Genomic DNA, 15115 nt, shown 5'->3' with positions numbered 1-15115 from the left:
TTAAGTCAGGTCCAAGCCCTTCCCGCTGCATCAAGGCTGTGCAAGGTGTCTCACCATAGGTAATGGGCTCCAAAAAGCCAGCTCATGCACCAAGGATGGATCCTGATCCTATTGCCAGGGGGCCTCTTAAGCAGACCAAGCTACACAACTGTCTTGCTTATGTAGAGGGCCTACTCTAGTCCCATGGAGGCTTCATAGCTTTTGGTCTAAAGTTCATGAGTTCCCACTAGCTTGGTTCGGTTGTCTCTGTAGTTTTCCCCATCATGATCTTGATGCCCCTTGTTCAGGGAATCCCTTCCCTCTCTTCAACTGGACTCCTGGAGCTCAACCTGGTGCTGGACTGTGGTCTCTGCATCTGTTTCCATCAGTTACTGGATGAAGGCTCTATGATGACAGGGTGTTTGCCAATCTGATTACTGAGGTAAGCCAGTTCAGGCACCCTCTCCACTATTGGTAGTAGTCTAAGCTGGGGTCATCCTTGTGGATTCCTGGGAACTTCCCTAGCACCCGATTTCTCACTATGCCCATGATGTCTCCCTCTATCAAGGTATCTCTTTCATTGCTCTCCCACTCCATCCCTGTTCCAGCTTGACCATCCTGTTTCCCTATGTTCTCATCTCCCATCCCCTATCCTTTATAATCCCCCCAACCCCAGTTTACTCATCGAGATATCCTCTGTTTCCCCTTCCCAAGGTGATCCATGCATTCCTCTGAGGGTCTCCCTGTTTCCTAGCTTCTCTGGAGCTGTGAGTTGTAGTCTGGTTATCCTTTACATCTAGTATCCACTTATAAGTGAGTACATACCATGTTTGTCTTTCTGAGTCTAGGTTATCTCACTCAGGATGGTATTTTCTAGTTTTATCCACAGCCGTGTGGCAAAACACAGATGAATAGAAATAGGTTCATTTAAGTTGAAAGAGCTAACTAGCAAGAAGCCTGAGCCATAGATCAAACAGTTTGAATTAATATTAAGCCTCTGATAGGTTATTTGTGAACAGGTGGGCAGGAGAGAATAGTCCCTATACAGCAGAACTATAGTTCTGGGTTTCCTAATTTCTTTTTTATTTTAAACATTTTATTGATTCTCTGTAGCTAGAGTTTTCCTGCCTGGCCCACGGTCAGGGGAAATCTCTCTCACCTGCCAGTCCCACAGCCGCTCGGACCCAACCAAGTAAACACAGAGACTTATATTGCTTACAAACTGTATGGCCGTACCAGGCTTCTTGCTAACTGTTCTTACAGCTTAAATTAATCCATTTCTATAATTCTATACCTTGCCATGTAGCTCGTGGCTTACCGGCATCTTCACATGCTGTTTGTCATGGTGACGGCTAGCAGTGACTCCTTCTGCTTTCCTGTTCTTTCTTTTCTCCTCTCTGTTAGTCCTGCCTATACTTCCTGCCTAGCCACTGGCCAATTGATTTTATTTATTGACCAATCAGAGCAACACATTTGCCATACAGAACATCCCATAGCAATTCTCTGTTGGCTTTACATCATGCATCCCAATCTCACTTTCCCCCCAACTCATTCCCTCACACCTGAGCGCTGACCTTGAAACCTCCCCCACAAGACAAAACAAAATTTAAAAGAAAAATTGAAAACCTTAAATTAGAAACAAACAAAAATCTTGGAGAGGAGGCTGTAGTGTGATCCAGTGAGTCCCTTTAGTCCATAGATCTTTTCTTGAGAGTGTTCCAGGCCTCTCTGGCTTCTCTACACTATAGATGGTGACCTTAACTTGTTGGATATCCTATTGATGCCTTGTGTCACAGAGTGTCACCTTGTGTCCTGCAACTTTGGATAGGAATGTCCCAGCCTTTCAAATGCTCCAGCAGTTCATAGATGAAGAGGATGTTAGGGTGGGATAACTCAGGCCTGGTTCTGGCCTGGTGGTAACAGTTTGGTTAGCTCACCACCTCTCCTTACCTCACCACCCAGGCAAGCTCTCCAGCACTGTCCCAGCTAGCTCATCCATGCAGCCTGCAGAATCGAGAGAGGCCAGTTTTCCTGCTCTCATGCCCTCCCTTCTGACTTACTCACCCTTGGACCACAAGACACATCTCTGCTGTTTTGTCCAGGTGAGATGCCCAGCCCACAATCCTAATTGCTGCAGTTGGTGAGAGGCTGCCCCAGCTCTCCTGTTCTTATTCCCCAGAGGTCAACTCTCCCACCAGCTGCAGGTAGCATGTGCTTAGGTGGGACAGGGATCTTCCTCTCACCCTGAACAACACAAGGTGGAAGAAGGAGGTGGACTCAGTTCTTTTGCTCTCACAACCTCAGGTACAGCTCACTGGACCACCACTAACAAAGTACTCTCCAATGTGCTGCTCGGTCCGGGTACAGGACCCACTCACCCGACTGCTACAGTTGGTGAGGGGCAGGTCCAGCTCTCCCAGTGCTGCAGCCTGTGAAGGGTGAGGTTAATTCTGTGTTAACCTACCCTGTCTTTGGAGGTAACAGGAGCCACTGACATCAACATAGATCAAGGCTGTTGCAGGGCAACGAATACAGACAGGTCCTTTAAAAGCAAACTAGAACTGGAGGACACCAGGATACCTAGTGGCAGCATTGGCCACTCAGATCTGTATGGCCCCAGCAGAAGAACAGCCCTTGGACACTAACATGGACCTAGATGGAAGCCTAGACCTCTACCTCCCTCTGTGTGGTCTTTGTTGGCACACAGGTCATGGACATGAATACAGATACTGGCTGTCTTTGCAATATCGACCCAGACACGGTCCTAGACTGCAGCCCAGTCCTGGATGTGACCATGGGCCTGGTTGGCAGTGTAGGTCACTCAGAATGGATTGGACCCAGCAGCACCATGTGCACAGGTAGTGGACCAGATTCCAGGCATCTGCACTGTCTTTGATGGCCACAGGAGCCTGAGACATCAATACAGACCCTGGATGCTCCAGGGCCATGGACCCAGACATACCCCTCAGCAACAGCCCTGGCCCAGATGTCATTATGGTCCTAGGTGGCAGCACAGGCTTCTAAGGCACACGTGCTCTTTTGGGGGGCATATCCTTTTGACAACAACATGGTCATAGGTGGAGGCCCAGACTTCAGGTGTCTGCAAGGTCCTCACTGGTAAAGGAGATATGGATACAGACCTCCACAGCTTCCTCAGGGCCATGGACAGGACATGACCCTTGGCAGCAGCCCAGGAAAGGACATTATCATAGCCCCAGGTGGCAAGCATGCCATGGATTTATTTAATGCTCCCTTAATCAATGTTTTCATTTCCTGAGAGGCTTTAGAGCAATACTGTTATGTTTCTCATTAATTGGGTGCTCATGATAATTTCAGAAAATGTGTATACAGAATAGTATCTTTTAGGGAGAGCTAAATATATGGAAACAAAGATACAGTATCAATAGTTTTCCCAACATATAATGGATATCCACATCCTAAGCCCTATGTAGATCTGGCTGACTGGGAACTCAATATACAGCAAAAGCAAGGCCCATAAGAGTGTTCTGATGTTACAGGAGTTTCTGGGGCTACTGGAGTGAGACAACACACCTGACCAAAGAAATTGATTCTAAGACGGAAGAGTTCAAAATCACTTTATTATTAATAAAAATACAGTTATTTTACTAAATAGGGGCTTAAATAGATCAGTCAACATAAACAGTGAATATCCTTATCAAAATACCCAAAAAACAACAAGAACAAATGAAAGAACAAATAAATAGCAAAAGCTCAATCTATAACAAAGAAAACCCAAAAAACCTAAGCAAACAAAACCCAACCAAAAACCAAACAAAAACAATTAAGGTCAGCAGCATTCTCTTGCTACACATTTAAAGCACAGACCTGCAGCCTCTGGCTGGCCTTGGAAACATGGTAGGAAGGCAGTCAACGATTGTGAAAAGCCTTTTCAAAGCTAGTATAGCCATGCCTCCTTCAGGCTTTGTAGGCCAAGTCCTCACAGAGACTAACAATGAGACATTTTCTAGAGCAAACATTGTGCCCCTTGGGAAGCTTTTGATAAATTATCACCCACTACTGATCCTGTAATGTCTTGGTCATCATTTGATTCTTTCAGACAATTCTATGCTTACTGGAGACCCAACAAATCCATGGGCAGCCTCTGAGTGCCCATGAACATCAAAGATGACTCAGGTGTCTTCTGTAAATCCTTTCTCAGGACCAGTCACTTCAGGCCAGGCTGTGAAACTGAAGAATACCCACTCATTTTACATATGGAGGGAAAAATGACTAATACGAGGAATGATGGACTCTGGAGATCTCTTTGGTGCATTATCTTCAGCAACACTGGTGCATGACATTGTGTCAACTTCAACACTCAACTGGAGAATGAAATATGATGCCTTTGGGTGTGGTCGGTCAGGAACAGCTTGACATCAACACAATCATCCATGACACATTTCACACCACATAGGGAGGCCTGAGAACTCAGTCAGCTTGCCAAAGCCATCAACATTAAACCGACAGAAACAGTCTTGCTTACCAACATCTCTACCCTTCATGTTGTAGTACCCCTCACAGTGGCCACTTGCTATTGAATGTCAGGGTTCTCAGTAGATCTTGGCTCAGATTTTCAGTGTCTCAAGCTCATTTTTGGTTTCTTTCTTTTCTTTGAGAAGACTAAGTCAGCAGACCAATAGATCTGTTGGGGCTGGATCACCTGGAAGACAGCTGGTATGCTCCTCACTGGTGAGTTCACAGCTCTAAAAGAGTGTCTTCTGAGGAGGAGGCCTTGATCTCAGAGTATAGAATGTCATAGGTTCAAGGCATCTGTGGTTTCTTTGGCCTCCTCAGTTGTCCCCAGATCTGCTACATGAAAAGGAAAGGCAATCAGACCCAGAAGCAGCCTGGCTGGGCCACAGGCCAGAAAAAATCAAGGCCTATTCACACTGGAAGCCAAGGTCAAGAGCCCCCAGTCTCCCACCAACACCATGTTTGCTGGGGATGGGATGCAATGGTGGCTCACTTGCCTGTGAGACTTAGTGCTCCTGCTGCAGCAGCTCTGTCTGCAGGAGGCTCTCATCCTGGGCTGTGGCCTGTTCAAACTCAGACTGGAGATTTTCTGACCTAGAGCAGGAAGGCAGTTAGGGACCAGGCCTGGTGGGGACCTATTATGTCAGTTATTGAGCCTGAACCAGCTCTAGTCAGCTGGACAATCCAGCACGACCTTTCAGCTGAGGGCATTCCCTGCATTCCCCAAGGGAGAAGGGTCAGAGTATACCTGGGCCTTGATTTTTTTCTCAGCTTATAAAATCTGCTAGAAGATGAGCTGAAAAATACAGTGTGCTGGGCAAGAAAATACAGCACATTTCTCCAGTTGTCTAGATATATTACTTTGAGAGAAAAATAACAATGTAGTAATGACTAAGTAACACTTCAGGGCAGATATACATGGCCCTGATTAGATACAGATGAATGTAAGCAACCTTGGACATTGAATGTAGACCCTCTAGGAGAGCCTACAAAAGAAAAGCAGTGAAGGATCTGATTATTGGTAAAGAACAGAATCCTGCCTCAGTTCAACTCCTCAACTCCTCAATCTTCTTGTAACAGAAAAACCTTTTCACAGGAAACAGATTCACACTGCAGAGAACCTGTAATCAGCAGGAGTGTGCTGCATCCAGATCTGCGCAAAGGTAGGAACTTCTCTCTAAAGGTGATGTTCTGGAAGGAAAATAAAGTGGCAGGAGCACACACTGTCCTCCACAACTAAGCCTCCTCCTGCTAGGTTAAGGACTGCCATAGGGAGATTTGTGGGGAGACACAGGGGACACTGAGAAGATTCCAGAGAGCCCAGAAGGGCATAAGGAACACATAACCCCAGAAACACTAAAGATCAATCATTGTGTTTCATGGAGAAGTTCTTGTTGACCGGGCCAGTACAATATCCTGAGATGTTCTTTCCCTTGCTGTGGCTGTGAACTATTCAGGTGGTGGGAATCCCGAAAGGACAGAGATCCAGATACAGGTGACCTACATGGTTCTAACCACTCCTCCCAGCCTGGGCTCCCACCTCATCTCAGAGACACTGAAGTGATGTTGCAGCTTTTCTGCCAAGTCTCCTTGCTGAGTGACCACCTCCTTCTGCTTCAGCAGGTTCTTCAGTCTTTCATCCAGGCTCTCTTGCTCCTGTTCATTAGAAGACTGTGTTCTCAGTGGAGGCTTGCTCACTCACATGCACACACATAATTTCATGAACACACACGAGTACATGTGTGCACACATACAAGCACACTGTAATGCTAGCTTCACAGTTAATACTAACATAAGGAGCAACCACCAGGGATACTAACGAAAAGAAGGTAAACCTGTTGGATGAGAGAAGAACACAGAGGGCATGAGAGATAGGCAGTTCAGTCACTGAAGTGTCTATCCTGTGACCTTGTGCACAGACAGGTGGCCCTCTGGGGTCCTCGCTCCTTAACTAACTCTGCTTAAGAAGTTCCCCAGGCTGTGCAGTACAGGAATGTTCCCCAGCAAAGGACTACTGGATGGTCGTAGACAACCCCACTGGTCTTGTTCACTGTTTCCCAGTTGCCCCCAAAGCAAGCAACTTCCTTCAAAAGGGTCTCCCTTTACCACAGGTTGCCTTACTTTGGACCAAATGCAAAGAGTTTAGGAAACTAGAAAGTCTTCATAACCAGGACCCAAAGGAAACAGTTCCTTCCTGTGAGGTGATTGTGACAGGGATTAGTTTGAGTAACAAAAGGCTGAATAAGTCAGTGCCAAATGATTTTATGTATTATTTCATACTGAACAATATTCCATGGAAGAGCTTGACCACATTGTGCTTTCTCAATCTTTGAATGATCAAAGTATGAATGAAGCATCACGAGGCTACTCTCAGGAATGTTGATAAACCCCTGATGTCCCCTAGCTTCTCTGTGGACACCTACTTCATGTTCTGGAATCACTGTGTCACCTGGGGATTGCAGTTTAACTTTCTGAAGACTTGTGTGTAGCTTCTCACTGTGCTACACCATTTTACACTACCAGCAATGTCTGAGGGTCCTCATTTCTCCAAACCCTCCATGAGGCTGATTTTAACTCAGAGTAAACAACTTTGAAGAAAAGCAGTTACTGAGTACTACAGACACAGCACATGGTGAGTGCTTTAGACCCTCAGGAGCCTAAGTGGGGTGCACTGAGACAGCCCCCTTCTCACACCACAGCATGCCTAGGGGACTTCAGCTGGACTAAGATGCAGCTGGAAGCACACTGCAAGTCAGAATCTCTCAAGGACTAACATGCATTCCAAGCTCCAAGGCCAAGGTTATATGAGCCAAGATTAGACAAAGGGGGAAAGCAAGTGGTAGCAGGCAATGTGGATGAGGACAAAACAGGACATAGAGAAGACACAGCAAGTCACCTGACCATTGAGTGTGCAGTCACCATTCACCCAGAGCAGAGAAGAGAAACAAACCCTCAGCCAGGCTATCCTACCTCTCAGACACCTTGATATGCTACAGTGACCTGCTCCTAAACTTCATGTACCACATTCCTTTTTTTTGCTCCAAGCATTTCTGGGCAGATAAATATTTTTGCCTCTACAAATACCTGAAAACCATTGAGGTACAGTAGTTTTTGTCCCTTTGTTCAAGTGAGCTAGGAGGACATACGGAAAGATGGGCAGCAGCACACAATATTTGATGGATGCCAAGTGAGGGGGCACGGTACTTTTTCAACAAAGTTGGTTCCATCATCATTAAAGATGAGTAAATGAACATACAAATATGCAGAAACACACATACACAAACACACACACACACACACACACACACACACACACACACGAGGTTAAACTCCACACATAGAAACAGGCTTGCACCTATAAGCACATGTACTCACAAACACACACAAATACCCCTATACATACAGGAAACATGGACACGCACACACGCACACACACACACACACACACACACACACACACACAACAGTCACCCACACATGGTCACATACACACACACAAACACTACTGGGTAAGCAATAGACAGTATTCACATACAAACACACACATAGAAGTTCACACACACATAACACAAAGATGCACAGAAAAGCACAACACACCACATACCACACCCCAACACACACACACACACACACACACACACACACACACACACACACACACAAATACTTCCTGAACCTAGAATGGTCAGTGAGAGGACTGCTGCCTAGCAGCCCCTTTTCTGATGCATGTGGAGGTCGCGGGTCCTCTATGCTGTCTACAAGGCTCTTAGACTCAGCAAGGCTCTGCTACTCCGGCCTGCACTTACTTTTCCTTGAATGAACTTTATCCATCACAAAACCCCCTGACTCCACAGGTTCCAAGTTCACCCATCACAGTCTCTTCACTAAACTCATCCTGGCTCCTCCACAGATGACCTTGATAGTCCAAGAGAAAGAAAGTGACCCATGGTCAACACCAGGAAGTTTTCAACAGATGACAGTGAATATGATATGAATTCAGCCCAATGTCAGTCAGGAGGCCAGTGACATCACCTGCAGTGCTTTTCAGGAATGCAGCACTCTGCACAACTATGAGAGGGAATCTGTTCTGAGACACAGCCATGCACAGGATATAGTCAGCAACACAATGTCAGCAAGGAGATGCACTGTGGGATTCTCTGTTGAGAAGTAAGAGACAAAACAGACATTTCCTGTGGTGTTAGCTCTGTGCAGTGAAAGGAAAGAAGCCTACTGTTTATTTTTTAAATAGATTTATTGTTTGATTTTTGTTATTTATGAGAAAACACATTAGTATCAAAACAATAAAAGTAAATAAGCAGAAGAGAAAGCAAATATGTCCTTCCTCTTTCTGAGCAATTGAAACTTCTAAAATTGGATGAGAAAAAGACAAGACAGAAGTTCTACTTTGGAGGTCTGGAGATCCAAAGAGTGCTGGCCAGCCAGATTAGCCGAAAGAGAAAATTTCAGGTTCAGTGAAAGACCTGGGACCAAGGGAAAAAGAGAAGGAGCAACAGATGACAACACGGAAATTCATTATGTAGTCTCTGAACACACCCACTAATGTACACATTTACACACGATTGCATAGGTCACACTAAGAGCACAGAAATCAGAAGTGAACAGAAAAAAGTGAAGAGTGCATCATGCTGAATAAACAGTTGGATTTAAAATATGCACATCAGGTGTTTCAACTGAGACCCAAAACACTGCTATACATCCCTTGGGGCCTAGAAAATTCCTAGCAGAGCACACAGCTTAGTCAGACTATGTTGAGGGGATTGGAGAAAATATTTTCTTGCAGCTTCAAATCTGTCACTCTAATCCTCAGCCTGTCAAAGTCCTCCCACATCTATGGTCATCCAGTCATCTCCAGACTAGAAGCTCCAGGATGGGAGAATAGTCAAGTATCATGCCCAGAAAAAGGACTGAGAAGGGGCTACTCAGACATCTGTCACATGAACCAAGAGATTGGCAAAAGGAAGAGAACACATTGGGATGCAGGATGAACGGAGAAGACCCCATGCCTCCCAAATCATTGACAATGAGAACCACTCACTTGGCACTGACACTGTGCTCTAGTCCTTGAAGGCTGCTTCCTCCCTGTGATCTCACATGACCCTTGCAAAGCAAATGAGCCACAGGACACTGACATCATCAATGAAAGCTTTGTGCTGTTCTCTAAGTAGCTCCCTGCATAGCAGCCCTCTGATCATAATGACATGTAGGTGTGTGATATGTGACTGACACAGCTCTCTCAATGTACTGCAGCTTCTGGCAGAGCAGGAGGGTTTGCTTGCCAATTATCCAGATTCTTGCAAGAGGCTAACTCTCCAGAAAGACCTGGGAATGATCACAGAAATCAACCGTTGGATGGTATGTAGGTGGGAGTCTGGATGGATGAGTGGATGGTTATTTGGGTGTCTCTATGTTTATGGTTGGAAGGTGGGCACCTAGCCCTGCTGCCTCGGCCTACCTGATGCTGCTCAGCAGAAGGGTCACAGATCATCTCATGGGCCTCCTTCAAGAGCCTCTTCAGCTCCTCACAGGACTCTTGCAGTTCAATCTGCTCCTTCCACAGCTGTCTGTTCTTCAGTCTCAGCACATGTACACTCTCCTTCCGCTGAGTCCAATCTCGGAGGACCTGGCTGTGGAGGTAACTGAACAAGCACCAAAACATGGTGAGCCCAGCCAGCCTCCTTTGCCCAAGTACCACCAGGGCTGAAAAGTCCCAGACTCCCAGACAGCCCAAGAATGGAGCTCTCAGTAGCCAAGCCAGCATCACTTAGATGCAGGCCAAATCCAGAAAATAACCAAATTCCAAAAAGATTCAACGTACTTCTGAAAACCCTGATGCCTAAAGGGATCCAGTGCCTCTGAGAACAGGGTGCAGCCCACTCCTGTGTTTAACTGTCCATGATACTGGGAAAGCATCAGCAGGTAGAGGGCAAACACTCTCAAAAGGAGGGAAGAAGTCCCAACCAGAATCAATTCTGTCTATGGCTACCATGGAAGGCAGCTCTGTGAAGCCCTGGTTAGAGCCCCAGAGGTACTAGAATACCTGACACTCCCTTCATGGTACACAACATTTTTCTATCAAGGGTCTTCTGAGGATGGCAGCACAATGCTTGGAGGGACTCAGTGTCTTTTTACACTTAGCAAAACTGAGTCCAAGAGGCACAAAGCCAAGGACCACATGTCAGACTGCTTGTTAAGAGGCAGACAGGCAAGAATCAAAGCCCTCACTTTGGGTGAAAGAGAAAGATGGTAGAATCAGTACCTCCCAAAATAAATCAGGCACATACCTGTAGGATACATTCTCCTCAATCAGCTGTTTGACCTTGTTCACATCATCACTGATTTCCATGGGCAATTTCTGCAAGGCCGACATCACCTGCTTATGCTCCTTTTTTAGCATCCCAAAAGAATTCAGCCTGTGGTAGGGCATGGCCCCAGGAGAAAAGGACCCCATGAACACAGGCCACAAGGATCATATGGAATCCGGCTATGTTCTGGACTCCTCAGCCCCATGGATGCCACAGCCTGACATTTACACACTGGGACCTCCTGGTGCTAAATAAACTTTCTATCATGTCCTCAGGCCAGAAAAAAAGGTTGTCCAAGGGAGTTATTCAGGACTGCACGAGCACCCTCAGTAAAACTGGAACTATAGATTACCTCTTCAAGAAGATCCCGGGAGTCTGTGCCACATATCTGGTGCCACCAGAAACCTATGGTGACATTTTTCCTGTCTTTACAACAGGGATTATCATGCCTGGCTGCTTATTGCTGCGCAGAGGACCAGAGAATACATTGAGTATTTCCAGGGAGGAGTCCCAATTTCAGGAAGGCTTTATAAACTCCACAGGGGATTCCAATGTTCCACCAAAGTGAGAACAGTGGCCAAGACCTGAGCTTCTCAAAGTGGAGCTCTCTAGTGTCATCAATGGCATCCCCTGGAAAATATGAAAATGGCAAATCCTCAGGCCCTGCCACAGACCCTAGATACCCGGAGTGCACACACACAACCTCATGCCCTCTAACACACACACACACACACACACACACACACACACACACACACATGCACACACTCATACCACATATACTCAGAATGCACATGAAGTACAGAGAGTTTGCACTGTCTCAGAATATAAGGAGGATCCAAGAAAACTATCAGGCTATTACTTCCTACACACACACACACACACACACACACACACACACACACACACACACCACATACAGTCAGGTTGCCCATGAAATGCAGGTAGGTGGAATTGCCTCAGAGTATGAGGAGGAGGACAAGGGAGAAGCAGTGATAAGCATCAGGCCTTCCAGCCACAAACTGAGATGGATGAATGGGACCAGGCCTGTCCAGCTGCTGGTCACAATCATCTGCTGGTCAAGTACAAAGACTCACCACAACTCACAGAACCTAGCATCTCCCACAAGCCAACACCTGTCAAGGCCTCTTGAAATGCCTGTTGAGAGCTCACACGCTACTGTCCCTATCCTTAGACTGTGATTCAGGCCACAGGCTCTGCTTTTCATTTGGATGAATAAGAATAGCCTGTGTCCCCATCTCACATGTACCCAGGTTCCAAATTCTATGCACTCAGGAAAATAAGTTTAGCCACCAGGACACCCTGGAGGTTCAGCCTCCTGTTCCTCAGGAAAGCTTAGCTACACACTGTGGGGTTAAGATGGTCAGCAGAGAAGTGCACATAATGACTACCTGTTCTGCAAATCCATATCTGTATAACTGGTCAGGATTCCATGTAGTTCAATTCGCTCATATGTTATACTCTGTAGCTGAAGGGTGAGTTTCTCCAACTTTGTCATCTGCTGCTCCTGCTCAGTGGAGGTGGAGGTTTGAGTTGGTGTCTTCCCAGTAGTCCCTGCAGTAAGATAAAGCAAAGTGAACTTGTACACTTGAATGGCATAGGGCCAGGAGAATCCATGATAGTCCCAAAAGGAAGCCTCGGGAAGAGGAAATGCTAGGGACCCACTGAGAGCACCAAAGAGTAGGGCAATTATCCTCAAATAGGTTCTGTGAGCTATGAATCTGTCCTCAACCACCATGGCTAGGCATGTGCCTCCCTCTCTAATGCAGTCCCCCAGCCCTTGAAGACATAAGATAGCCCAACTATGTAGATTTGGAGGACAGTGTAACCTCATATCTGATGTGGTGCAGGCAAGTCCTATTGTCTCTAGAGCTTAGCAGTACTAAGTCCTCATCACCTGTATCCAGGACCAAAGTATCTGAATGTCTGATGGTGCATGGCTAAGAGAGTTTCCCTCTCTTCTTATTGGCATCAGATTCCCATGGAAACTGATGGAATCCACTAGGATGCAGTGCAGCAACACCCTACCCAGAGATGGACACCTAATTAGTTACCACTTTGCTCCTGCTATCCCTCCTTTGCACTTAAAATGAGATTAAGGATCCCCCAGAAAAGCCACTGCAGGCTTAGCTCTCCCAAACTAACCATCAGAAATTGTTGACTCTGGCCCCGTTTTTAGGGCACTCAAAAAAGCAGGATAAGCCCATTGCTTCCCAGAAGTTCCCAGATGCTAAGCCCCAGTAATGGAAGACCCAGCTCAAGCTCTACCTCCTCCAAGAAGCTCCCAACTTCTTTTCATGACTCACTGTTCCCTCTCCAAAACACTTATTTCTCCATGTTTTACACTGAGACTGAATCCCAGCTTCCTTCTGCCTCTCTCAGGTCCCCCCATGTTCTCCATTCTCTCTCCCAAGCAGCCTTCTCAGTCTTGCTGACATGTCTTCTGGCAGTGAAAGAATACCCCACAGTCACCTGGTGTTCCCACAGCACTGGTGACATCAAGAGAATGCCAAGAACTCCCCAGAGTATAATAGCTAGTCATGAGAAGGAACTATTGGGTTCACCAGCAGTAGCCCTCACCTACCTACAAACTACATCTTCTGCAATTCACTGGAAGCCATACTGCCCTTCCCAGGAGCCTTCTGAAAAACGTATGGGAAGACCTTCATCACCTCCTCATTACAAACCCAGGCATCTCTCTTTGCTTCACTAGAATTTATTCACTATTTCATGTGCAGGAAGTTGAAAACTCACTTTCAAACACATCCCAGGAAATGGATCATCCAACTCGTGAAACCTCTAGTCAATAAACAAGAAAAAAAGGTTTCTAGGTAATTAAGTAAGGATGGTGGGGAGAGGAAAGTTCAGTCCCCTGCAGGCAACAAGCACCTTGTGGAGGATGCACAAGGCTGTTAGTGTGGTGGGAGATTGGAGGTGTCTTGTCTTATCAGAACAAAGATAAGTCCTATAGTTGACGAAAATTATTTCTAACTTCAGGAGAATTCATTCCAGCCATTGTAGATACCAAAAGTGTGATTAACTAGTGACATGTCTGGCTGGAGATATAAGAACCAGAGTTCCCCAGGGGAGCCCTCAGACACAAAAACAAAAACTCCCATGAAGAATGATGGGCCATTCCTGCATTCAAGTTTGAAGAAAGATGAATGGCTATTGAGAGGCCACACAGAGAACTGCAAGGCATTTACAGAAAATCAAAATTTGTGATAATCATGAGGAGAGTATGTAGTGTGTCACTGTTGTGGTTCTTCACCTAGAACTACACAAAAGCCAAATTCCTTGAACTTGAGCCTACTGTGACAATGCACATGCCCTTAGGAAAGGTGAAACAGCCAGCTTAAATTACAACATCCATCTGAGCATGAGAAGGGCAGGCAAAGGGCGCAAAATGAGAGATAATAGGGGTCCTTTGCCCTAGACCTTCCCCAGAGCCGGACTTCACACTTGTAAATTTACTGACATTCCTGAAATGAGGAGCGAGCACTAGTTCAGCCTGGATTGAAAATTCACCAGAGTCTGGACTGTGGCTTCTGAATTATACTTGGTGAACCCCAGAACAAATGAGTGATGTGGAGTAAACTATGTCCATTCAGATGTCATATCATACTGACAATCGTGTTATACAAGGTTAGGTATCTCAGTAATTTCCAATTCTAGAAGCCAATGGATAGCCCTTGCCCTACACATTACCTCATCTCAGTTAAACCAGACATGCTAAAGGATGATCAGGAAGTGACTGACAGATGAGACTTTGCCCTAGCTGGTTCTGAAAGACTAGACTTGAGTCTCTCCCTCTGTAGATGTCAGTTCTCGCATCTTTCTATAGGGAGATGGGTGTCTCAGAAGTTACCTGGCTTCCCCTGTCTCCCTGCACATGGTGACGTAGGGAACAGCCTCCTAAGGCTTATTGACAGCTACAGAAGATGTACAAGCTTCAGAGCCCTCAAACATGTCGTTCCCTGGACATAAAACTGGAGATTATTGCTACTCTCACAAGCACTCAAGTAGTATAGGGATGCCCAAATCACTTGGATGATGCTTCAGAGTCTCATGTTAACGGAGAAACCATGCAGTGGCAGAACATAGTCACCAGATTCACAAAGCCATCTTCACTGGCAGCCCAGGACACCTAGATCCTATAAGAAGGGGACAGTCTCAGTCCAGGTCCACTGAATCTAACAGTTCTCAGGCTGAACTGGAAACCTGGGTGCCACCCACAGCTGTGAAGTCTTAATCTTAGGGGGTCACTGTAAGACAGCAGCACTTGGTGCCTCAGCTCT

The 15115-nt window shown here is 46.1% G+C and overlaps 1 protein-coding gene and 1 long non-coding RNA gene across 12 annotated transcripts in view; one reads left to right on the top strand and one right to left on the bottom strand.

Annotated features, from left to right (window-relative positions):
* Positions 1–15115, bottom strand: part of LOC131919653 (disks large homolog 5-like) — a 146823-nt gene that overhangs the window by 96841 nt on the left and 34867 nt on the right. For 2 of the 9 annotated variants that reach the window (XM_059274031.1, XM_059274030.1), the window contains exons 2-6: positions 12209–12371; positions 10776–10904; positions 9947–10130; positions 6014–6129; positions 3559–5067 (exon numbers count right to left, since the gene is read on the bottom strand). In XM_059274031.1, coding sequence (XP_059130014.1) covers positions 4980–5067; positions 6014–6129; positions 9947–10130; positions 10776–10904; positions 12209–12371 — 680 coding nt within the window. In that variant the 3' untranslated portion in view covers positions 3559–4979. The other 7 variants (XM_059274036.1, XM_059274037.1, XM_059274032.1 and 4 more) reach the window with 7 other exon arrangements.
* LOC131919669 (uncharacterized) lies at positions 498–11150 on the top strand. 3 transcript variants are annotated; one of them, XR_009381349.1, is made up of 5 exons: positions 498–792; positions 4620–4689; positions 5570–5636; positions 9302–10151; positions 10886–11066. It is a non-coding gene; the product is annotated as an uncharacterized LOC131919669 (long non-coding RNA). The 3 variants fall into 3 exon arrangements; XR_009381350.1 differs by lacking the exon at positions 10886–11066 and adding an exon at positions 11072–11150 and having other exon boundaries at positions 502–792; positions 9742–10151; XR_009381348.1 differs by having other exon boundaries at positions 503–792; positions 9742–10151.

This window comes from Peromyscus eremicus, chromosome 9 (assembly GCF_949786415.1).
Source record: "Peromyscus eremicus chromosome 9, PerEre_H2_v1, whole genome shotgun sequence".
NCBI classification, from domain to species: Eukaryota; Metazoa; Chordata; class Mammalia; order Rodentia; family Cricetidae; genus Peromyscus; species Peromyscus eremicus.
Note: the sequence above shows the minus strand (reverse complement) of the source record. Positions and strands in the feature narration are given on the sequence as shown.